Raw genomic sequence first — 26365 nt, 5'->3', positions numbered from 1 at the left:
TTGTTCAAATATTTTCCCCTTTCCCTCAAATCTGCCATCACAAGTCTCTCCTCGAGCATGGAACAGTACTGCATTGTCATTAGTGGGTGGCACAGTAGCGCAGCGGTAGAGTTGCTGCATCACAGCGCCAGAGACCTGGGTTCGATCCTGACTATGGGTGCTGTCTGTATGGAGTTTGTACATTCTCCCTTTGGTGGGTTTTCTCCGGGTGCTCATGTTTCCTTCCACGCTCCAAAGACGTACAGGTTTATAATTTAATTGGCTTTGGTAAAGTTGTAAATTGTCCCGAGTGTGTGTAGGGTAATGTTAGTGTACGGAGATCAGCGGTCGGCACAGACTCTGTGGGCTGAAGGGCCTCCTCCCACGTCGTATCGATAAAGTAAATCTTAAACAATTTTTCCTTTTGTGATGAACAGCTTTTAATTAAATTAATTAATTAAAAGCTTCAATTTTCTTAATACTATCACAAAAACCTAAATTTTTATCTGACCATAAAGAGAAAAAGAAACACTTCTATTTGCTAAAGATCCCAAGATTTACATTGCCAGGAGCACTTTTTTAAGACTCATAAATTCCTTTGGAGTTTCATCAGCCTTGTTTTTCTTGGGTATTGTACCTATGCCTTTAAAGCATGATTAAAATTACTGGCAGTTTCTTTGCAACAGTGCACCGTTAACAACAGAAATGCACACAAGATTGAACATCATGTTGCCAAGGAAACCTTGCTGTTAATACTTCTGCCTGCCTTCTGCAGGCAATTTTGAAGATGGTTTCCGTAGAACGCAGTCGACTAGGAGATAGCTTGGAGTCAATTAGAATGCACCAATAATATGACATTATAAATAGAAAATGACATTCGTCTATTGATAAATGCTAACATTTAATTTTAGTCGGTGGCCATGCATGCATCCTGTGGATAATAAACTTTGATTTTGGCATTCGTGGCTTATGATTTTAGTTTTAGCTTAGAGATGCAGCGTGGAAACATTTTTTTTTAGACACGTTTCTTCGCCAACCAACGATCACCAACACTAATTCTATCCTGCACACTAGGGACAATTTACAGAAGCCAATTAACCTACAAACCTGTTCAAAAGGGAACTGCAGATGCTGGAATATCGAAGGTACACAAAATTGTGTACCTTTTGGTTTTGGTTTTGTGTACCTTTTAACCTACAAACCTGCAATTTTTTGGAATAATTACATTTTGGTTTTATTAAAAGGGTTTTAAAAAGAAGCAGATATTTGACTACTTTTCCAAACCTGTCTCCATTCTGTACCATTCCGGTACAGATGTCCCCAGGTTGCGGAAGAGTTCCGTTCCAGAGAAGTGTTCAGGGTGGTGAATCTGTGGAATTCTTTGCCACACAAGGCAAAGTCGGTGGATATATTTAAGGCAGAGATAGATAGATTCTTGATTAATACGGGTGTCAGAGGTTATGGGGAGAAGGCAGGAGAATGGGGTTAGGAGGGAGGGATAGCCCAGCCATGATTGAATGGGGGAGAAGACCTGAGGGGCAGAATGGCCTAATTCTGCTCCCATCACTTATGACCCAAACCGTTTGTAAGTGGGAAATGAACATAGATAGTGAGTAGGAGAGCGAGCAGGGGCGGGAGGAGTGGCCACCAGCCGCCCTCACAGACTCAGTGAGTGAATCTGCTCAGCACTCCCAGCTCCACTCGCCTCCACCCATTGTTGCAGCTCAGAGGGGGGAGTGGATGTGGGGAGAGTTGGCACTCGGAAATACCCTGCTGCCACCTCATAGATGTCTGCAGCCCTACAGCAGATGGCAAAGCTGTCCCTATCCATCCCACCGGTATCCCAAATGTATAAGTTGGCCCTTTGTGACTTGGAAAGAATATATACGATACGATACAATCGAATTTTATTTATCCCAGGAGGGAAATAGACAAGGCCAACAGTCATAAAACACAACAAGATAAATGAAACGTGAAATTAAAGTGACGTGGAAAGTCCAGGATTGGGGATGTGCACAGATTTGGGGGGGGGGGCGGGCGGAGGGCGGGGGGAGGGAAGGGGAATCAGTCTTCCCCACATCAGAAGGGGGAGGAGTTGTACCGTTTGATACCCACAGGGAAAAAGGATCTCCTGTGGCGTTCTGTGCTGCATCTTGGTGGAACCAGTCTGTTGCTGAAGGTACTCCTCAGGTTGACCAGTGTGTCATGGAGGGGGTGAGCTGAATTGTCCAAGATGCTCCGCAGTTTGAGGAGTATCCTCCCCCCCAAGACCATCTCCAGTAAATCTATATATTTAGTTTAGTTAATTGTCACGTGGGCCGAGGTACAGTGAAAATCTTTTGTTGCGTGCCGGCCAGTCAGCGGAAAGACAATACATGATTACAATCGAGCCATCCACAATGTACAGATAGAGGGAATAATATATTTTCATGAAAACAACAGACTGCAGTGTGAGCGACAAAGCATTTTGGAATGAAACATTCATTATGGAGGTTACCAGAGTGATTAACAAGAGTCCTGCTTTTCACCCACAGACTCTTAAATATTTGTCCAAAACACCCTGCAAGGATCAGACTCCAGAAATTGTAACCAAATTTCTCAAGGCTATGGTTTCACAAAAACTTACCAAGTAAGTGCCTTCATTTATTTCGCTCACTGTCCATGCCCATTGTTCTAAGAGCATTCACGCTCATGATTGGGAATAATTTTACGTCAACATTTTCTCGTGATTCATTAACTTATTTTGCAGTAACCAACCTGGAGATTGCTGAATAGTTATTCGATTCTGAAATGGACCCTTTAAAACGATTTTAGGAGGGAGAAATCTTGTGCATTACAAATTATACCATTTCATAAAAATTCCACCACTTGTTCAATACTTTTTGCTACAATGTGAGCCACAAAAAGAAGGCTGGAAGAGAGGAGGGGCAGGACAAAGCTTGACAGGTAACAGATGTGTGCAGGCGAGAAGGGTCTTTTGATGGGCAGATGGTTGGACAAAGGCCATGGATTAAAGGGCGGAAGGTGTGAGACAGAAGGAATGATGAGTTGCGAATTGTGAAGCTAGAGGAAGAAATGTAGGTGGAGGGGGTGGGGAGCGGAGAAATAGGTGCATGTCCAGGTGGGACACACGGGAGTGGGATGGGATAGGGAGAGGGGGACGGTAGAGAGAGATAAGTGTTCTCTCCATGTCTATTTACCTACACTTGCTTTTGTCAGGATTTGGAGCACTTTGTCTGAAATGCTAAGGGCTGTCACATAAATAATTCTGAAGGGTATTCAACGCACAATTTTTATGTGTTGATTTTATACTTTTTGATGAATGTTGCTTAATTCTTAGTGATACCAGCCCTTTTTGGCCTTTTTAAAAAAACGCACTGATGTTGTATTCTTCAAACTGGTTGAAGAGCCTCTTTGTACACGATGAAATAAATACAGATTCGTAGAAATCTCAACTGACAATTCTTAAAACGTCTGTCGCTGGTTAGACACAAGATACACAGAAATGTTATTTCAGTACCAGAGGAAATAATTCAGACCATTACCTTTGTAGGTTTTAAAATCAAAAAACAAAAAGCAAATTGTAAAAGTACTTGAAAGTCTCTGTTCTGAAGAACATAGTTCTGCAGGATCACAGACCCCAAAAATTTGACTGTTTCTCTTTCCACATATACTGTCTGATCTGCTGTGATTTTCTTGAATTTTCTGTTTGTATTGCCATTATTTAGTCTGTTATTTTTCTGTTTTTGTGTAATGTCTTGTCCGGTTATTAATAAGGAATTATAAACACCACAAGGTAAAAAAATGAATAACATCTTACGAGGATGTCGCCAGGACTAGATGTTCTGGGCTGCAGGGAGAGGTTGAGTAGGCTGGGACTTTATTCCTTCGAGTGCAGGAAGATAAGGGGTGATCTTATACAGGTGTATAAAATCATGAGAGGAATAGATCAGGTAGATGCACAGAGTCTCTTGCCCAGAGTAGGCGAATCGAGGACAAGAGGACTTAGGTTTAAGGTGAAGGGGAAAAGATTTAATAGGAATCTGCGAGGTGTCATTTTCTCACAAAGGGTGGTGGGGGTATGGAACAAGCTGCCAGAGGAGGTAGTTGAGGCAAAGACTAGCACAATATTTAAGAAACAGTTAGACAGGAACATGTATAGGACAGATTTGGATGTATATGGGCCAAACTAGTGTAGCTGGGACATATTGGCAAGATGGGCCACAGGGCCTGTTTCCATGCTGTGTCACTCCATGTCTCTATAACTAAGATCTGGAAAACAGTGGAATAAAAATGTCGTGTCTTGGAAATAATAATGAATGTGTTCATAAGGATCATGCTTATTGAAAAGTGACTGAAGTTTTAAACATACAGGAGGGAGGAGCTGACAATGAGTGGGGCAGAACTGGCCCAACTAAAATTGTAAATCCATGTTAGGTAACCTTTCTCTCTAGGTCCATTTTTCTTGTTGTTGGGATCTGGAGCACTCAGTCTGAAATGCTAAGGACAGTTACATAAGTAATTCTGAAGGGTATTCAGTGAAATAATTCAGAATGAGAACACATGGGACAAGAATCGTATGTGGGGGATTGTATCATAACGCTCTTTAAAAATTTGGAACGGGCTGAATGGGTCTGTTGGCTGCGTCATTCAATTCAATTCAATTCAATTCAATTCAATTTATTGTCATTTGGACCCCGTGAGGTCCAAACGAAATGCCGTTTCTGCAGCCATACATTACAACAAATAGACCCAAGACACAGCATATTTTACATAAACATCCATCACATTGCTGTGATGGAAGGCCAAAAAAACTTCTCTCTCCACTGCACTCTCCCCCCCCATGTCAGAGTCAAAGTCAAAGCCCCCGGCGGGCGATGGCGAATTGTCCCGTGGCCATTAAACCACGCCGGGTAATGCAAGTTCGCGCACCGGGTCTTGGTGTTAGAGCCCCCGGTGCGCGCTCGCAGCCCGCCGCCATTCCAAGCCGCGCGGGGCGGTGCTGTAAGGCCCCGCTCCAGGAGCTCTTCAACCCCGCAACTCGGGCGGGAGAAGTCGCCGTTGCGGAAGCCCCAAAAAGCGGTCTCCCTCCAGGGACCCGCGGGCTCCCGGTGCCGTCCGCCAAACCCGCAGTTGCAGCCACCGAATCTCCGGGGGTCGGGCTGCAGCAGCGTCCACCACAGCTCCACCCGCTCTGGACTCGGCCAGCTCCACGACGGTGAGGTGAGTGTCGGCACTGGAGCCCCCGGTTTTCCTGTTGGAGGCCGCTCCTCGTTGCAGCCCCAACGACAACGGAGACCCGACAAAGAAAAGGTCGGGTCTCCCGTGCAGGGAGAGATTTAAAAGTTTCCCCCTCCCCCCCCACACCACCCCCACCCCCCCACACACATACCCCAACAAAAATAACAAAAACTACATTAAAACATAGACATAAAATAATAAAAACGCAGACGGACTGCAGAGGCCGCTGCTGGCGAGAGCCGCGCCGCCTACCGGATCCTACACTATAGTCATGCACTATAAGTTTGTAATTCTTTGCTAACTGATCTGTTTATGTTCAATCTTTTCTGGTTCTGTACTTAACAAGTCATTGAGGATGTAGAAACAAGGAACTGCAGATGCTGCTTAACAAAAAAAGGACATGAAGTGCTGGAGTGACACAGCAGGTCATTAAAGTAATTAAGGATCCTTGCCCTGAAAATATTGTGCAATTAAGAAAACTTTGTAGGTCATTGTAAGAATCCAAACGACTGGGAAATGGAAAATATGTTAAGCATGAAAAATATTTTTTATAATTATCTGCTTAGAAAATTATCAGGTTATAAAAACTTAGAACTGTGAGATGTGTACTGATTATTGTAAAAAATGCTTAAAACACATTCCAAGGGGGAGAATCAAAAACGTATATGCACATAATTCAATACATATGATATAAATGAGTAGTAACTGCAACAGTTACTATTTAACCACTGGTTAAATATTATTTAATATATTTAATATTAAATATAAAACATTTTACTTCTGCTGGTGTACTGTCGGGCTGAAAATCTGTCACACAGACAGGTCTATACGTGACTCCAGACTAATAGGTGCTCTTAACTGTGATCTGAAATAGCTTAATAAAGCAACTGTTTAAGAAAGAACTGCAGACGCTGGAACAATCGAAGGTAGACAAAAAATGCTGGAGAAACTCAGCGGGTGAGGCAGCATCTATGGAGAGAAGGATCAGGCGACGTTTCAGGTCGAGACCCTTCTTCAGAAAGGCCCGAAACGTCGCCTATTCCTTCTCTCCGTAGATGCTGCTTCACCCGCTGATTTTCTCCAGCATTTTTTGTCTACCTTAATAAAACAACTGTTTAGGATCAGTCTGAAGTCCCGATCTAAAACATCACCAATCCATGTTCAGAGATTCCGACTGACCTGCTGAGTTACTCCAGCACATTGTGTCTTCGTTTGTAAACCAGCATCTGCAGTTGCTTTTATTTACAATTTAGGATCCATTGGAAATGGGAAATATAGGAGAATTATTAAGTTAGACAAGATGTGAAAACTAATAGGCGGACAAATCATAAGACATCAGTGCAAAAATAGACAATTGTAAAAGAAGTCCATGTTAGCGCAAGAAGTAATCTACAGTGTACTGTTGCCAAAGTAGAATTAGGGTTGTGCAGGTCAGTTGAAGAACCTGATGGTTGTTGGGAAGTAACTATTCCTGAACCTGGTGGTGTGGGACTGCAGGCGTCTGTACCTTCTGCCTGACAGCAGCAGTGAGAGGGTGGTATGGATCAGAGAGTGGGGATCCTTTGTGATAGATGCCGTCTTATTGAGGCAGTGCCATATGTGTTTGCTTTTGAGGGTGGGAAAGGCTGGGCCCATGATGTTCTGGGCTGAGTCCTCCACTCTCTGCAGCCTCTTGCGTTCCTGTGCTTTGGAATTCCCATGCCAACCACATTGCAGTCAGTTAGGATACTTTCTACAGTGCAGGTTTGTTAGAGTAAATGCTGACACACTGAATCTCTTTAAACCTCTAAGAGAGTAGAAGCATGGCTGCCCTTTTTCGTGATTATATCCATGAATGATCTAGGAGAAGAGGAGAAGAAAGGAATTGTTTTTTGGTGGAAAGAACCTGACAATGTCTAATCGTATGTTTACCATCTTAATGTCTGAGGAATATGGGTTAACTGACAAGGACTTGATTGAGAGTACAGAATTATCGCTTTGAATCAGTCTTATTACCTGAAGAAGCTGAAGTCCAATTTAATTATTTTGTTGTAAGGGGAAAATCCCTAAATTAATTGTGTTTGTTGGATGTGGTGGAAGAGATGGCAATTAAAGAAGTTTGGTAAAATATATGATTGACAGAAGAGGGTATGACAGATCATTATTATAGTTGTCATATGGTCATAAGTAATAGGAGCAGTATTAGGCCATTCTGCCCATTAAGTCTACTCCACCATTCAATCATGGCTGACCAATCTCTCCCTCCTACCCCCTTCTCCTGCCTTCTCCCCATAACCTTTGACACCTGTACTAATCAAGAATCTATCTGCCTCTGCTTTAAAAATATCAATTGACAGCCTCCACAGCCTTCTGTGACAAAAAAATCCACAGATTCACTACCCTCCTTCCTAAAGGAAAATCCTTTAATTCAGAGGCTATCACCTCTAGACCTAGATTCTCGCACTAGTGGAAACATCCTCTCCATGTCCACTCCATCCAAACCTTTCACTGTTTGTTTGCCTTATAAGTGGCTCTTTATGTATGTGACCATGATATTGCACCATAGGGATAAATATGTTCCATTACAAGTGGTAAATGATGAAGGGTTTTAATAATATTTTCACCTTAACCTGTTTCGGTTAACAGAACTAGACATGCAATGTATCAGATTTTGTTCTATCTAATGTCCACTCTGTCTTCCACCCAACTTCTCAGTCCAAACACACGATCATACTTTCTGACTATATATTTTATAAAAATGAATGTGTTATAACATGGAAACTTTTTGATTATTTTCATGAGGTAATCACAGGATTTTCGAAGCAAACTTTGCCTTGGTATGCTATTCTGTAAAAATCGTGCCTGCTTCATTCCAAAATTCAAAAATAGCACCAGTCTTTGCAGCAATGGCTGCTTTAGGGAAGCAAGCCCTCGGCTGAATTCCTACCAGTTCTGTGAAATCTCATTTGCCAAACTGCCTGGGTGCACCAGACCACAACCTATTTATCTTTATCGCTTCAAGTCTATTGTGAGCCTTTGGAATGTTTTGAAACTGCCGGCCCTGCCGACATCAAACCCCCAAAACTACCTCTTGGGAGCTTCGAAGGGAATCACCGTAAGTCTTTAAAGTGCCAGGGCCTTCAACTGTGCTTTCAAACGAACGGGAGGTATTACAAGCGCTGCAAAAAAATGTGCGTACCTCTCCCTCCCCACTGCAGTGGAAACGGGCAACTTATTACAAACCTAAGTACATCTTGAAGGTAGCCATAAATTGAACGTCAATGGAGGTGTGGTAAAAGTTAAGGCACATCTGACAATACTCAAGGTGACTGATAAATCATGCAAAACATGATGAAATCACGGAACTCGAGCCCCGCGAAAAATCCCAAGAAAATTCAACAAAAACAATCTGCGTAGTATTTCTGAAGCAGTTTCTTTGGAACCTTGTGTGCACTTGGTATGAAATATCTGACTCTGCTAATTAGATAAAACATCCTAAAGGTTGAGTGCTTGGTTACATCTGTGTTTATGTACTCTTGCTTTTGGGGGGGGAAAACATTCAGATTGCATCACTTAGAGCACTTAATTTTTTATGCATAAGCTACATTTTCCAGCCGTGGGATCCTGCAAGTACTTGACTGCTTCACCATTCTGTTTCTATTTAATTATAGGACTTTTTTAGTTTGTGAATGCACAGCTAAAGACAGTAGAATCATTTATAGGTTAAAGTTTCAATACTGGAATGAGTGAAGAAAAATAATTAAAAGTTGTAAATGAAAGGAATGAAAAGGTAGTACAAGGAAGTTCTTGGTGGATTATTCATAAAAGGTTTATTTTGTCCAAGTCTTTGTCTGGCTTTGCTCCTCCTGTTTCTCATGGACTTGCAGCCTCTCGCTGACATTGTCTACAACACAGTGCCGGTTTCCATTGACAGCAATGAACTCCATCTCACCGCCACATCTCCTGACACTACCACTATCGCTAAGTTCTCAAGCAACTTGTCTGATGTCCATTACTCAATGAGTTTGACATTCTCCCAACCAAGTACTGGAAGACTGAAGCTTTATTCCTCTAATCCTGCCCTCTTGTCATCCACAAACCTAATTGGTCCACCATTAGCAAAATCCCAAGCTCCGGAATTCCCTTCCCAAAACACAAAGTGCTGGAGGAACTCAGCGGGTTTGGCAGCATCTGAAAAGGGAATGGACGGACAATGTTTTGGTTTGGGACCCTTCTTCGGACTGAAGGGTCCCAACCCAAAATTCCCTCCACAGATGCTGCCCGACCCGCCAAGTTCCTCCAGCAGTTTGTTTTTGCTCAACATTCCAGTATCCGCAGTTTCTTGTGTCTCCTTTTTGACATTCTTCCTGTCTTTCTTTAAGATTCTCCAGAAGACCTTTAACCAGTCATTAGGTATCTCCCCTGACCTCAGCTATGCGTCTCCATATTAACTTTTGTTCAATAGCACTTAGAGTTATGGAGTCATAGCATTATACAATGTTGAAACGTTCCTCATGCCAACCAGCATGCCCCCGTCGACACTAGTTCAATCTGCCCACATATGGACAATATCCCTCTAAACCTATCCTCTCCATGTACCTGTCCAAATGCCTTTTAAACGTTGTGATATTAACTTCTTTGAAGTCTTTAATTAACTTTTTGCAATATAGAGCATAATATATATGTGAACTTTATGATTTGTGGCAGTTAGGATGAATGTTTAGTATTTTCTAGTTATTTCTTCAGGAACTGAGAGCGGTTTGGTGGTGCAGCGGTAGAGTTGCTGCCTCACAGAGGCAGAGACCCGGGTTCAATCCTGCTACGGGTACTATCTGTGTGTACTTTGTACGCTATCCCCGTGACCTGCGTGGGTTTTCTCCGGGAAGCTCCGGTTTCCTCCCACACTCCAAAGATGTACAGGTTTGTAGGCTAATTGGCTTGGTATAAATGTAAATTGTCCCTGGTGTGTGTAGGGCAGTGTTCGTGTGGTGGTCAGAGTGGACCCGGTGGTTGTAGAGCTGTCCCTTTAAACTAAACTAAAACTAAAAACATTTTAACATCAATTTTCTCTCTTTGATACAACACATTTTTGTTTACATCAACTAAGGTGAAAGAATTCATTATCTAAAGATTACAGTGTGTTTGTGGAAATTAAGCAGCAAACATCACTCACAGAAATCACTGTTGCAGCCACTCCTCTGAGGCATGTTATTTACTTAGTTAAAGGTCCAGCATATAAAGAGACTAGTTTTAACCATAACGTATGCAGCTTATTTCTTCAAGCAGGGCCCCAGTCAGAAGGCAAGCATCATAACATTGATATAAAAGCAAAATTGTGTTAATGCACATTCCATTTGGACATTTTGAAAAATGTGGTTCTTTCCTTCAGGTCTAAACTTAACACATGTCTGATGTGTTAGTTCCTAAATTGCTCTGCCAAATTTTCCAGTGTGTGTGTGTCCAGCACGAATATTGGGAAAGCCAGGAAAACTGCATATAATCACAATTTATTTTCCGATAGTGATAGTTATTAGAATATCAAAAGTACACTTCTCTTACCTTCCCCCAGTCACCATATCCTTCCTCGCTTCTCCTCATCTGGCACTCTTTCCTCTTCTTTTTACCCCTACCCTTTGACTGCCCATCCTGCATTCTCCCCCCCCCCCCCTCCCCCCCTTCCCCTTCCCTCTCACCTGTATCCACCTATCACTTGTGTAGAGAGGAACTGCAGATGCCGGTGTATACCGAAGATAGACACAAAGTGCAGGAGTAACTCAGCGGGTCAGGGAGCATTGCTGGAGAAAAAAGATGGGTGACGTTTCGCGTCGGGACCCTTCTTCAGAGGTGGGTTTGAAGAAGTGTCCCCACCCGAAACATCACCCATCCTTTTTCCTGTTGAACTATTCTCCAGAGATGCTGCCTGATCCGCTGAGTTACTCCAGCACTTTGTGTCCACCTATCACTTGCCGGGCTTTGTCCTGCCCTCACCTCTTTTCCAGTTACTCCAGCAGCTTGTGCCTTTCTTTTTCTCTCATTACGTACCTGAGTGAGACTCTGGCAAGCCGCATTTATTAGTAAAGTTTCCAACTCTGCAGCCATCTGTTTCGGATGTACAAAGCATGGCAGATGGAGTGTGTTCAGTCAACCATCTTATTGCACCATGCCTGCATGGAAAAGTGTGGGGGGGGCAGCTGGTTCAGCAATGTGAGGATCAGGGGATTAGCCCAAAATATTGACGCAGCAAAAGTGCGTCTAGTAAAACACACCTGCTATCTTTCTTCTGTCAGCCCACACAAGGGTACTTCAAAAGTCTGTGAAAGGCATTATATTCTAAGTTTAGCTTTAGTTTAGTTCAGAGATGCAGCGTGGAAACAGGCCAGGAGTAGGCCATTCGGCCCTTCGAGCCAGCACCGCCATTCAATGTGATCATGGCTGATCATCCCCAATCAGTACCCCGTTCCTGCCTTCTCCCCATATCCCCTGAATCCGCTATCTTTAAGAGCCCTATCTTGCTTTCTCTAGAAAGTATCCAGAGAACCGGCCTCCACCACCCTCTGAGGCATAGAATTCCACAGACTCACAACTCTCTGTGTGAAAAAATGTTTCCTCGCCTCCGTTCTAAATAGCTTACCCCTTATTCTTAAACTGTGGCCCCTGGTTCTGGACTCCCCCAACATCGGGAACATGTTTCCTGCCTCTAGCATGTCCAAACCCTTAATAATCATATATTTTTCAATAAGATATCCTCTCATCCTTCTAAACTCCAGAGTGTACAAGCCCAGCAGCGCCATTCTCTAAGAGTCTTGGACAACTGCAGCATGGCGAACACCAAAGTTGCCACTAATACTTTGTTATTTGAATCTCTTTCCCTGCCTTCTGATGCAAACCAATCCTAAATGCAAACTCAGTGGGTCAGGCAACATCTGTGGAGAACATTGATAGGTAATGTATTGGATTTGGACCCTTCTTCAGTTTCAATGAGTCAAAGTTGCTTTTCAAGCTATTTTCTTTCAGGGGTTTGGACCCCAAGATTTATTTGTACATCAATGATGTTAAGGATCTTGCTGTGAATTGTATATTTTCCCCTTACATTCGACCTCCTAAAGTGGAACACCTCAAACTTGCTCAGATTAAACTCCATCTAGGATATGGATTTTTTTGCAAGCAGAGTTGAAGAAGGGTCTTGACCCAAAACATCACCTATCCATGCCCTCAAGAGATGCTGCCTGACCTGCTGAGTTACTCCAGCGCTTTGTGTCTTATTTTGCGAGCCAGCATCTCCAATTCCTTGTGTCTCTCAATCCAAATTTGCTTTGCTATTGTTTTCTCGCTTGCTTCGTCTATTTGTTCGTGACCAACGTCCACCAGTAAGAAATATTTCCTCATGTGGTGGAACGTGGAGCAATGAAAGTCTGTGTGGAAGGAAGGCTCCCTTCACCCAACTCTTCAGTACGAGATGAATAATTCTTCTGGATTTGCCCCCAGGTCATTGGCTTTGGAAACAGCAGTGGCCATCTTCCAAAGAACTAACTGTAACCTCAAGAGAGGGTGGTTGAAAATTTCAAACAGAATCACCCTCATTGCCTGCCAAACATTCAGGATTTCTTTTTTTTAAAACAGACCGATTTGGCCCACAGTGCCCCTCTAGGTCATTGCACATCTGCTTGGATGGCTCCTACTGAAAAGTAGTATTCTTTATGAAATGAATATCCGACTGCTTTGTCTCACTGTCGACTGAGATTTTTTTGGCCCTTCTTTCATGGGTTGAGAGCAGATTCAAATCCAGCGAGTTTATAATCACAATTCAGCAGAACCCATGCCACGTGGAATGTAGTCCCAGTACTGCAAGAACTCAGAATTGGCACTGGAGTATTGTGGTTTGTCAATTAGCTGAAATAAGCAAGACAGTACACTGTATACCCTAACTTGAGTCAGCGAGAACCAGATGCTCAAAGAAAATGTTTTCTCCAATTACAGTCCAATCTCACTAAATCACACATTAATTATTTATTTCAAAGTGGCCTTTTTATTTCTGATGCAGATGATTATATAATGTTAATTAGCATGTCAATTATTTACAATGTCTCACAAGTCTGAAGAAGGGTCCTGACCCGAAATGTCGGGTGCCCATTCCCTTCATTCTTTAGGGATCGAGGGTTCCCCTCTCCCATCATATAACCTAATACCTGAGCTTCTTCACAGTTGGCCTAGTTTGCCTACTTTACCATACACACCTATCCATCCAAGTTACTCCAGAACGTTGTGTCTTCTTCCATTTTTTACTTGTAAGTTTGGATACCAAAGAACCATTAAGTAGCGGATGTATTTTTGGATTAACTATTCACTGTCCTGGACGAATGATTTGGAGACACATGATGGCAGCTCGGGAATCATGACTGATTAAATTTGCAATAAATCTCATATAAACAAGATGGTTTAAAAAAGTGAAAACTTTCACAAAAGCTCTTCCGGCTCTCTCCCCACACCCCCCTGCAGTCAATCTGAAGAAGGGTCTCGATCCGTATTATCCAGAGATGCAGCCTGACCTGCTGAGTTACTCCAGCACTTTGTGTCTTCTTTTGAAAACATGCAGTTCCTTGTTTCTCCAATAAAAAAAAGGAAGGTGCTTAATATATAACTGTAACTCAGTATGGACTTTAAAGCTTTCTGGGGAGAGGAAAGGAGAAACTTAATTGGAAAAGAAGAGAAAATCGATGTAAATTCAAATGTATTAAAATTGCATGATTTGGAAAACTTAGATAGCTAGCAACTATGTCTTATATAAACAAAACTAGTTGGATATTCTCACCAAAAGAATCAATCTAATTGTTTACACGTTACTGCGCCATCTTTGAAAAGATATCAGGATAAACAGCTGGTTATAATTTAGACCTTGCATGTCTTCCAGTCTTTAGTTCCCAGCTGCCATTTTAGTGCTTTTCCTCCCTCCCTTAGGAATATTAATTTATATGCAAATATAAAAGAGATTGAAGACATCTTCTTTGAATAAGCATCTATTTTCGTTCAATTATGTGCGAGTGTCTCTGTCGAGATAGTATTTTACAGTACATGGGTTAATTTTATTTCAATCTCAAGATAATAATACATTTCTGTTGGATCCCCTTGCAAGGAAACGTAGGCAAATGCATCTTGTTCCTCTCAAAGCGTTCTGCTGCCTTTGAGCTACTTTTGATGTGTAGAGAACAGCGTGGAAACAGGCCCTTCGGCCCACCGAGTACACACTGACCAGCGGTCCCCGCACATTAACACTATCCTACACACACTAGGGACAATTTACACACACACCAAGCCAATTAACCTACAAACCTGTACATCTTTGGAGTGTGGGAGGAAACCGAAGAGCTTGGAGAAAATAATGCCCAATGTATATATAGCATGATTCCACTAATAGTGATATCTTGAGCAAAATACTGAAGAAGTGTCCTGATCCGAAGCATCATCTGTCCATTCTCTCCATAGATGCTGCCTGACCGCTGAGTTCCTTCAGCACTTTGCGATTTGCTCAAGATGCCAGTGTCTGCAGATTCTTGTGTGATAATCTGTTTTGTGATGTTGTTTTTGGAACAAATATTGCCAAGAAACCAACGGCATTCTTCTTGAAGTGGTGGTTTGAGCCCTTTAATACATTTCATGGTTTCATATCTCTTCCAAACAAAGGCCCCACTGAGAAAATTTTGGCAATTTTTTGGCACATTGGCCTTCATCAGTCAGGGTAGTGAGTATAGAAGTTTGGAGGTCGTGTTGCAGTTGTATAAGACGTTGGTGAGACTGCATTTAGAGTATTGTGTTCAGTTCTGGGCACCATGTTATAGGAAAGATATTGTCAAGCTTGAAAGGGTTCAAAGAAGATTTACGAGGATGTTGCCTGGGCAAGAGGGTCTGAGCTGTAGAGAGAGTTTGAGTAGGCTGGGTCTCTATTCCTTGGAGAGCAGGAGGATGAGGGGTGATCTTATAGAGGTGTATAAAATCACGAGAGGAATAGATCGGGTAGATGCACAGAATCTCTTGCCCAGAGCAGGGGAATCGAGGACCAGAGGGCATAGGTTCAAGGTGAAGGGGAAAAGATTTAATAGGAATTTGAGGGGTAACTTTTTCACACAAGCTGTGGTGGGTGTATGGAACGAGCTGCCAGAGGAGGTAGTTGGGGCTGGGACTATCCCAATGTTTAAGAAACAAGTTGGTACATGGATAGGACAAGTTTGGAGGGATATGGATCAAGTGCGGGCAGGTGGGACTAGTGTAGCTGGGACATGTTGGGCCGAAGGGCCTGTTTCCACACCCTATAACTCCATGAGAGTTGAGGGATAGTGGGAGCCACAGAGGAGGTGGCGAGTGTTCTTTATAAAAAGAAGAGCTGCTTAAGTAATGTGTCTGAAGTGTCTGAAGCAAGATTTGAACGCATGACATTTTAAATCAAAGATTTGTATTTGAGCCACAGGAACAAAAGTATTGCAGGGATGGAATTTCTTTGTCCCAATGCTTGTCTGGTTTGCTGAGGTGTCATCTTGCTTACAGTGTGTAAAGTTACCTTTTGGCAGTCGGCCCACCCTCTTAAATCATGGAAAGTTACATGGAGAAAAGTTGCTGAAGAGTCGTTTGAATCCTGAATTAATTTCTTTCAATTTTCAACTAAATTCCTGTTGTCTCTAAAAATTCAATGAATCTACCAGATCATCACATGTGTCATTTGGAAAGGAACCTTTATCCGAGCTGGCCTATATATTACTTCAGTTCATAGCAATGCGCTTGTCTGTCATGTGGTGTAACCAGGCATTCATTGACATCAAAAGTATTTCAAACCAAGACTCATCTTTCAAAGAGAGACACAAAAAGCTGGAGTAACTCAGCGGGCCAGACATCATCTCTGGATCTTTCAAAGGGTGAGTCATAAATGGCAGTCTTGCCAGTGATATCCCTGCACTGAGAATGAATTGAATTTCTTACATCCAGGGGTAAACTCTCTGACTTCTGCCTCGCCTTCACTCCATAGTTTAATGGTCATAAGGTCATAAGGAATAGGAGTAGAATTAGGCCATTCAGCCCATCAAGTCTACTCTGCCATTCAATCATGGCTTTTTATTGTCACATGTACCGAAGTGCAGTGAAATACTTTGTTTTTTTGCATACAGTTCAGCAGATTATTACTATACATTTGCACAATCCTAGATTATGTACAAAGTGTAAAGAAATAGTCCACTAGGATAATATACAAGACTCGCCAGGTTTTGGCGCCACCTTCGAAGTCCTAGTTGCTTTAAGTGTCGTTTTCTGCTCTGGTCAATTGTTGCCATCCATCTTGGATCCTCCAAACTTCAGGTAGTTGCACCTGAAAGTGAAGAGATTGGTTGGAGCCTCCGTAGCCGAAGAGAACGTGCTTGTTCTTGCTGCTGTCGACTTTGACCCCCCCCCTAAAACCAGTTGATACCCTCGTAGATATTGTTGGGTCTTACGAAAATACTTTGATATGTTCCACGTAAGAGACACTTTGACCTGAGCACACTGCACTGCCTGGCATTGTCACCACTTTTATACCCACGTTCTTACTGATGGATTATGCAAAGGGAATAGTTATGCACAGTGGCGCAGCGGTAGATATGCTCCCTTACAGCGTCAGAGACCCGGGTTCATTCCAGACTGCGGCTGCTGTCTGTGTGGTGTTTGGACATTCTCCCCATGATCGCATGGGTTTTCTCTGGGTGCGCCAGTTTCCCCCCACATTCCAAAAATGTGCAGATTTGCAGGCTAATTGGCTTCTGTAAATTTCCCCTGGTGTGTAGGATGCGAAAGTGGGATAATATAGAACTAGTTTATGTGTTATCGATGGTCAGCATGGATTCGGTGGGGCTAAGGGCTTGTTTCCTCTCTGTACCTCCAAACCAAAAAGCTAAAACACAAACAATACACAGGAGAGTGGGCAGTGTTGTTTGACTCCAAATTTAATGTTCCCTGCCTGTTAATTTGGAAGGTATTACTGATGTCTGCGCAAAGCAGTTGGATCTGATTGCTGATTCCTTCCCCAAAATTTATTTTGCAGAACATGTCCAGGTTTTGACAAAACCTGGACATGTTCCTGATCCAAACTGGCCAGATATGGCCAACATCTGTCCCACACATGCACAATAGTATCCCTGAACAACGCAAGTCTGACAGAGGTTTGTGTAAGGAGGAACTGCAGATGCTGGCTTACACCGAAGATAGACACAAAATTGCTGGAGTAACTCAGCTGGTCAGGCAGCATCTCTGGAGGGAAGGAATAGATGAAGGGTCTCGACCTGAAACACCACCTATTTATTTTCTCCAGAGATGCTGCCTGTCCCGCTGAGTTACTCTGTCACAGGTTTCTTTGTCGAGTGCAAAGCAGCTCTGGTCGGGATGAACGGCCTACTCCATAACAGACCTGACTGAATCGGCGATGACCTTGGATAGAATCGTGTAATTCCCATTCAAATGTAAGATGGGTCATCAGTTTCTGATGTCCTTCCTCTCCATTCTGCTTGTAGATAACGACAATGATGCTCATCCTCTTGGTTTTGAACACTCCCTCAGCTAGAGGCTTAGCTCTCCACACTTTCAGCAGGTCAAAGCCCATGCCAACCAACAGAGCCAACTGCATCTTGATCGATAAACTATCACTTCCTTGGTATTATTTATCTCAAGGAAACGGATGGAAGTTGTCAACTCGTCCTGAGTCAGTGGCTGGTCAGACTCTCCCCATCGTCGGAAACCTCTGAGATGAAGGGCAGGTATTTATTGGAGGTTTGCTTATGTATGCCCTTTCAGTCATATAGATCGGCATAGAAGGATTTGTAGATCCTCAATAGTCTCGCTATGAAGATGTTATTGAGCTGTCCTTCTGAAGCTGTGGAACTCATTGCTACAGAGGGTTGTGGAGGCCAAGTCAGTGGATATTTTTAAGGCAGATTCTTGATTAGAATGGGTGTCAAGGGTTATGGGGAGAAGGCAGGAAAATTGGATTAGGAGACAGAGATCGGCCATGATTGAATGGCGGCATAGACTCGATGGGCCGAATGGCCTAATTCTACTCCTAGAACTTGTGAACTTTCTTTGAACCTTCTGGAAGAAATAACATGAGCGCATTGAGTCATGGAGTTATACAGCAGAGAAACAGGCCCGTTGGCTGAGTTCGTCCATGCCGATCAAGTTAGCTGACCTCGTTGATCCCATTTGCCTGGTCCTGGTCCATATTACTCCAAACTTTCCCTGAAAACTCGAATGTAAACTGAGTTATTTTTGACACTCAACTGGACTAAAGCCCATTCATAACAACTGTTGTGAATTTAAAAGTTTGGACATCATTTCAACGGAGAAAGAAAATTCAAACAAACTTAATTAACTTAAACAAACTTGATTAGTACGGGTGTCAGGGGTTATGGGGAGAAGGCAGGAGAATGGGGTTAGGAGGGATAGATAGATCAGCCATGATTGAATGGCGGAATAGACTTGATGGGCCGAATGACCTAATCCTGCTCCTATCACTTATGGCCTTACGACGTATGACCTTAATCAGGCAATAGCATTTAAAAAATGGCCAGAAAGGGAATGCCTAAATACGATTACCTGAATGAATCAAAGTTTAATTTACATTTTCATCTTTTTGTTAAGTCCGTCAAATAAAGGCTATAACATAAATGTATTACTGTGTGTGCCATAACATATCTTGGCCTAAATTAAGTGATCTGGTTCTAAAAGTACATAACGTCGGATGAGAAACCCAAATGTAGCAAATTGCAGCCAAGTGACACATAAACAATCTGAAGTCGGAATATGACCACAATTTGTGATTTATGTTGCATTTACTGGAACCATTCCACAATTGCGGTTATCTGATTTGGGAGTGCCAAAAATGTCAAGTACAAACAACTATTTAAAAGAAATAAGGAAGCAATTTTATTATATCGCAGAAAATAAATAAGCTGTGTAAAATAAAGATGCCCATCGCGACAGTTGAGGCAGATTGGAGCGACAGTTTGAAAGGAATGTTGACATCTACAACGATTACGGGTTTTTTTCTGCCTGTGTGACTTCACGCCAGATTTGGGTCTTCCATATGTTGTGAAGTGCAATTTGGAATGAGGGCGCAAACACATTAATCACCCGAAATGGAGTTTAAGTAATCTTCATGTTTTATGACCAGCGGATATCAGAATGGCTGCCAAACATAAACAAGTAACAATAGTCACTGCACTTCCAAAGTTATTTATTGTGTGAAACGCTTGAGATATTTTGATGGAAAGTCGAACCATATAAATGTAGCTATTGTTAGTTAGTGTGTCAAATCCACTGATAGATTATGAAAATTACATGGATTGGTTTAGTCTGCTAGGAAAAAAGTAATTATTCAATCATTTTAAGGTCATGACAATTGTCTTATGTACCAACAACGGAACAATTAAATTATTACTTGCAGCAACTTAACAGGTTTGTAAATACATTACACATAGATAATATAAATTTCTTCAAAAATTCAATACATTAATAGCCCTATTACTAGTGTTAAAGCCAAAGTCTTCAGTGCAACCAAATACAGTCCATAGAAATTCATAATTGCTGTTGTTTCTGTTGTAAAGTGTTCAATAGTCCGATGGTTGTTGGGAAGATGCTATTCTTGAATTTAGTGGTCACGGTTTTCAGGCTCCTGTACCTTCTTCCCGATGGTAGGAGCGAAATGAGAGCGTGGCCAGGGTGATGTGGGTCTTTGAAGATATCGGCTGCTTTTCTGAGACAACACCTCCTGTAGATCCCTTCGGCGGTGGTGAAAATCAGGACCCACGATAGACTGGACGGTGTCCACCACTCTCTGTAATCTCCTTTGTTCCTGGGCGTTTGAGTTGCCGATCAAAGTATAGTGATACGGCTGGAAACTGTACTGAGATAAAAGATCAGATTGATATTTATGAAGGCTTAACGATACGATACGATAGGCCCTTGTGGCTAAAGGGATCAGGGGGTATGGAGAGAAGGCAGGTACGGGATACTGAGTTGGATGATCAGCCATGATCATATCGAATGGCGGTGCAGGCTCGAAGGGCCGAATAGACTACTCCTGCACCTATTTTCTATGTTTCTATGATAGAACTTTATTTATCCCAGGAGGGAAATTGGGCAAATTAAAGGATCAGATTGTCTATTCCTGCTCCAGTTTCCTATGTTTTTATGCCCTTTCTTCCAGTTGCATCTTCAACTTGATAGGTCATCTGCCCAGAATGTTGAAATTAGATCTTTCGTTGCCGATAGTGGCTTGCATTAGACTAGAATGAATTCACCACAAACATCTGAGAAGTATAGCTGAGCATTGAAGGAAGTGAGATAATTGCAATTTGCAAATGTCTCTATATCTAATACAGGACCCCCACCACTTGTTGGCGGAGTTGAGAAGAGTGAAACAAAAGTCAATTGAATCGTTGTTTCCAACCAGGGGGCGATTGTGTGAGTTTGTGGTGGCATAAAAGAAAGGTAGAGTGTGATGCATGGATGGGAAAGGTTTAGAGGGATATACGGACAGGTGGGAATAGTGTAGATGGGGCATCTTGGTCGACGTGGGAAAGTTAGGCCGAAGGGCCCGTTTCTGTGCTTTATAACTGACTCCATCTATGATCATGTATTGCAATGCAAATGGAAAATAGTTTTGAGGTTCTTTAAGCCGAATGTGATCTGTGATGTCTCCTGTGTGCAGTTGAACCCTGTACCAACGGGTGATTGTGCAACTTGGTTACACTGCAGTGAGTTAACCTTCAGCCCCTACAAAATGCAAGCGTGACATTCTGAAAGTGTGCCATATTGAACTGTGGATTATGATGTACTGTATGCAATGTTAAAAATAACAGGGGATTGTCATATGTGAACAGAGTACATCGAGTCTTTTATTGTGAAATTTCAGTAAACTGCCTGTCTACCATTTACTATCCTTACATGAAACAATGCTATAATATACTGTAGACCCCTTTAAAGTGTACATATAGATATGTAAATTTAATTAGTGGACCGTGAGGAAACAGAATGTTAACTCAGGCACTGGAAATTATAATTTCAGCGAGAGTTGCAGAAAATTAAGTCTTACTGCAGAAAGTTAAGTGTCACTGAAATGTTGACAACGTAACAACCATCTAAAAGACTATTCAAATTATAGTCATAAGGAGCAAGGAGATATTTTGACAAAAGGCACAAAGTATTTGTTGTGGGGTTTTTTCTGAGTAAGAACTGCCACATGGCGAACATGCTTTGGCTAACACGTCATTTGCCAGCTGAATCTGAATCGTCTCTGCTTATGCCGAATGTTCTGCCTCTCGTACTTCAATCGTACACTGTCTTTATTGTTGCTTGATAATAGCAGATACAGGCAGACCAGTTTTAGACACTTTTGGCAGCAATTTTAATAATGATTCATTTATACCGACCATTTGAATCACAGCAAAGTTGCACGATTTGCTGAAATTGTTTTCACAGTGTCAGCAAGGCCCCGTAAGGGCTGGGGCTATAATTTACTGAATACTGATGACTTGCAGCTGAACGTTGCAGCGACTGAATGATGTGGAAGGCTTTAAATTTCGGGTTGTCTGTGACTGCTATTAACTCTTAATTAGTGCGATTCAGCTGTGCCTCTTGCAATGCTGAGGCACACAAAACCAGCCCAGATTCTTCCAAGTCGTCCTATGAATTATCCAAAGTACAGGTGAACTCACCTGACAAGGGTCTGGTATTCTTAGAAGAAGGCCCGTTTTACAATTCTTCCATAATGCAGGGGTCAAGAAATAAGAGTTAAAAAATAAGTTAAGTCAAGTCAAGTCACTTTTATTTCTATAGCACATTTAAAAAACAACTCTCGTTGACCAAAGTGCTTTACATTGGTGGAGGTAGTAAAGTTATACAACAGTGGTTCATAGATTAAGTACATACATAAATACATACATGTAGCTCTCCCTCAGAGGACGTCAAGAAAGGCTTGAGAGTAAAGATGAGTTTTAAGTCTCGACTTAAAAGAGTCAATGGAGGGGGCAGTTCTGATGGGAAGAGGGATGCTGTTCCACAGTCTAGGAGTTGCGGTCACCGTTGCGCTTATGCCTAGACCGCGAATTGTTCAGTAACCCCAAGTCGGCCGATCTGAGGGACCTGGAGGTGGTGTGGTGGGTAAGCAGATTTTTGATGTAGGAGGGGGCAAGCCCATTAAGGGCTTTGTAAACATAAAGAAGGATCTTGAAATTTATTCGTAACCGCACAGGGAGCCAGCGGAGAGAGGCCAGGATCGGGGTGATGTGGTCACTTTATCGGGTGCCCGTCAGGAGTCAAGAATAAAATACAAGAAATTTTGTATTGATTGACTTACTTTTAATTTCACATAAATTCACGAGATCAAATTTTATTTTGTATCTTATCTTTGGAGTTGTGATTTGTGAATTCTGTAGGGGGATTTTCTGTAACCCAAACAGCCATAACTCACAGAAACTTATTTGGATAGATGTCATTAGAACATGATTCCCCCGATGTTGGGAGGAAACATATCAAATTATTAAGGGATTGGACAGGCTAGGTGCAGGAAAAATGTTCCCCATGTTGGGGGTGCCCAGAACCAGGGCTCACAGTTTACGAATAAGGGGTAAGCTGAGATGAAGAAAAACATTTTCACCCAGAGAGTTATGAATCTGTGGAATTCTCTGCCACAGAAGGCAGTGGAGGTCAATTCACTGGATGTTTTCAAGAGAGAGTCAGATATAGCTCGCAGGGCTAATGGAATCAAGGGATATTGGGAAAAGCTGAAATGGGGTGCTGATTTTGGATGATCAGCCATGATTACATTGAATGGTGATGCTGTCTCGAAGGGCCGAATGGCCTACTCCTGCACCTGTTTTCTGTGTTTCTATGTCTGTAGAACATAGAAAAGTACGGCAGAGGAACAGACCCTTCTGCCCACAATGTCTGTGCCGAACATAATGCCAAGATAAAATAATCTGATCTACCTATACATGATCCATAACTCACCAATCCCAGCATATCCATGTGCCTGTCTAAGAAATGCCATTATCTTCTCTGCTTCCATGACCATCCCAAGTGGCATGTTCCAGGCACCCATCACCCTCTGCATTAAAAAAATATGCCCCACACTTTTCCTTAAAACTTTGTCACGCTCACCATAAAGCTGTGCCCTCTAGACGCTTTACATTTGCACTACCCTCTCATTAATGTATATACCAGCGTTCCAGAGACAACAATCCAAATTCATCCAACCTCCTCATCTAGCTAATACCCCCGAATCCATGCAGCATCCTGATAATCTACATGTTCTTAAACCTTTACCCCATTTTATCACCTATCAACTTCTTACCCAGCTAAGACGTTGAGAGGTAATAAAATCAGAATTGCATATCATTGGTCTTGTTTCTTCAATGAAAGCACCTGTAAAATCTCATGTAAATGTTAACCCTTAAAGAGTAGAATCTGTACCACACTGGCATTTCCAACTGGTAATCTTAGCACATGTAATAAAATTGGTATTTTGAGGGGACTTTATTGTGGTAATGAGATGGAGGTGAATATGGGGGTTCTGTTTTACTTTCATTTGTTTAAATTGAATTTAATATTTTGCATTCAGAATATTGTAACATTTCAGATGCTGTCTGACCTGCTGAGATCCTCCAGCACTCTGTGTTTTGTACTGTTTTAGGGTTTAAGTTTAGGTTTATTATTGTCACATGTGCAGAAGTACTGTGAAAAAGCGGGAAAGGAACCATCTTTAAGAAGGGTCAGAAGAAGGATCCTGATCCAAAACTTTCCCAATCCATTCCCTCCACAGATGCTGCCTGACCTGCTGAGTTGACTCCGGCCTGTGTGTTTTATTCAAGATTCCAGCATCTTCACTTCCTTGTGACTATTAATTAGCCAGTTTGGTTTTGACCAGGTTTTTTTTGTGAACAGGAACTGGGCAATTTTCCCCATTCGAATAACTATCTTGTTCCACCATACAATTCTGTACATATCTATGTGTAAAACATCTTTAGTTCTTGAACTCTTCTGCTCTTCACTTTTTAATTTGTGAACAAAATAATTTCACAAATAACATACATGTGTGTAAAGATATATATGAAATACATGTTCATCCAGCTACAGAAAGAAAGTGCATATATAGTTTTTAAAATGAGTCACAACATGTTCATGTGATTATTGAGCGTGAAGTTTTTAACATTATCCACATACGCCCAAGCTATTTCCCAGCAAGACATTTTTTAGGAATCTGCTTCGCAAGAAATATGAAGTCTTCTTAGTTTTATATTTGAATATTGAAGTATTTGAACTATTAAAAATCTGTGCAAGTTCTGTCATAATACTGATTTTTGTTGTTCATCCTTCAGGGCAGAAAAGCTTCAGTTGTTGAACCATAGACCATTGACTGCGGTGGAGATACAGTTGGTAGGTTCTATTTCATCAAGAAATTGGAAAAGTACAAAGCCATATCAATCTGAGCAAGGCACACCATCATCTTCCTAAAACTGTGCTAATCTGGTGAATCTAGTAATCTAGCGAATAGTGAAAGGCCTGTATCGAGGCCTGTATAGAGTGGAAGTGGAGCAGATGTTTCCACTAGTGGGAGAGTCTCGGACCAGAGGCTACAGCCTCACAATATCAGCACGTGCCTTTAGAAAGGAGATGAGGAGGAATTTCTCACTAGTGGGAGTGTCTGGGACCAGATGCTACCACCTCAGAATATAAGGACATACCTTTACAAAGGAGATTTAGTCAGAGGGTGGTGAATCTGTGGTATTCAAAGCCACAGATGCTGTGGAGGCCGTCAATGGGTATTTTTAATGCAAAGATTGACAGATTCTTGATTAGTACAGGTGTCAGAGGTCCTGGGGAGAAGGCAGGAGAATGGGGTTGAGAGGGAAAGATAGATCCGCCATAATTGAATGGTGGAGTAGACTTGATGGGCCGAATAGCCTAATCCTGCTTCTAGATTTTATGAACATGAATTCATGATAAATGCATCAATTAATGTACTCATGAGCCACAAAGCCTAGATGCTGGTAGAGCTGATGCCTCACAGCGCCAGAGATCCAGGTTCGATCCTGACTTTAGTTGTTATCTGTGTGGAGTTTGCATGTTCTTCCTGAGACCACGTGGGTTTTCCCCGGGTGTGCCCAAATCCCAGAGATGAGCGGATTTGTAGGTTAATTGGTCTCTGTAAAATTACTCCTAATGTGCAGGGAGTGGACGAGAAAGTGGGATAACATAGAACTAGTGTGATCAGGTGGTCAGTTTGGACTCAGTGGGCTGAAGGGCCTGTTTCATACTGCACCTCTAGTTTAGTGTAGATTAAACTAAAGATACAGCACGGAAACAGGTCCTTCGGCCCACCGAGTCTACGCTGACCAGCGATCACCCCATACACCAACACTATCCTACACACTAGGGACAATTTACACTTTACAAGCATATTAACCGACAAACCAGTACATCTTTGGAGTGTGGGTGGAAACGGAACACCCGGAGAAAACCAACACAGTCACAGGGAGAACGTACAAACTCCATACAGACAGCACCTGTAGTCAGGTTCAAACCGAGTCTCTGGCCCTGTACAGGAGCAACTCAACCGCTGCGCCACCGTGCCGACCCTCATGATCTCTCTTTTATCTTATCAGCATCGGTGTAATTCTTTCTTCCTTACTTTTGTCCATTTGTCAAGAATTACTGTTATAGCCACATTTTCTTCCCTAGCACCTGCTTTGAGTTTGAACACATTCCGCGCAGATCCATTTTCCATTATCTCAAAATCACATTGAAATATTCCATCCATTTGGCTTATTTTGCAACCATCACCCATGTGTATTTCACATTTGCTCCTGACATCTGTTTTCAGCTTCATCCGCTCATATGCACCATAGATGTCTTAGTCCCTCTCACGCATAATTCTTCAGCCCACCCATAGATTTTTTTCAAGAAAAGTCAATTTGGCATGTGGTTCACACAACTATTGGATTTCTGTTAGTTTCTTAAAACCACTTTCCTTCACTCTCCTGTCAACTCGATTATTAATCTTTATCCCCTTTCAGATGAAATATATTTATGTTCATCTATTTGATAATCCACAGATTGTACTGCGCAGAAACACGTCCCTGACCCTGAATGACCAGTCTTC

At 42.2% G+C, this 26365-nt stretch overlaps 1 protein-coding gene across 3 annotated transcripts in view; it reads left to right on the top strand.

The window, feature by feature from the left end:
• LOC116989057 (CGRP receptor component) overlaps positions 1–26365 on the top strand; it is a 68476-nt gene that overhangs the window by 12762 nt on the left and 29349 nt on the right. For all 3 annotated transcript variants that reach the window (XM_033046201.1, XM_033046202.1, XM_033046200.1), the window contains exons 4-5: positions 2514–2608; positions 24582–24639. In XM_033046201.1, the coding sequence (XP_032902092.1) occupies positions 2514–2608; positions 24582–24639 (153 nt within the window). The remainder of the gene's footprint in view (positions 1–2513; positions 2609–24581; positions 24640–26365) is intronic.

The sequence above is a fragment of the Amblyraja radiata genome, chromosome 28 (assembly GCF_010909765.2).
Source record: "Amblyraja radiata isolate CabotCenter1 chromosome 28, sAmbRad1.1.pri, whole genome shotgun sequence".
NCBI lineage: Eukaryota > Metazoa > Chordata > Chondrichthyes > Rajiformes > Rajidae > Amblyraja > Amblyraja radiata.
This window is presented reverse-complemented; position numbering and strand designations above follow the sequence as displayed.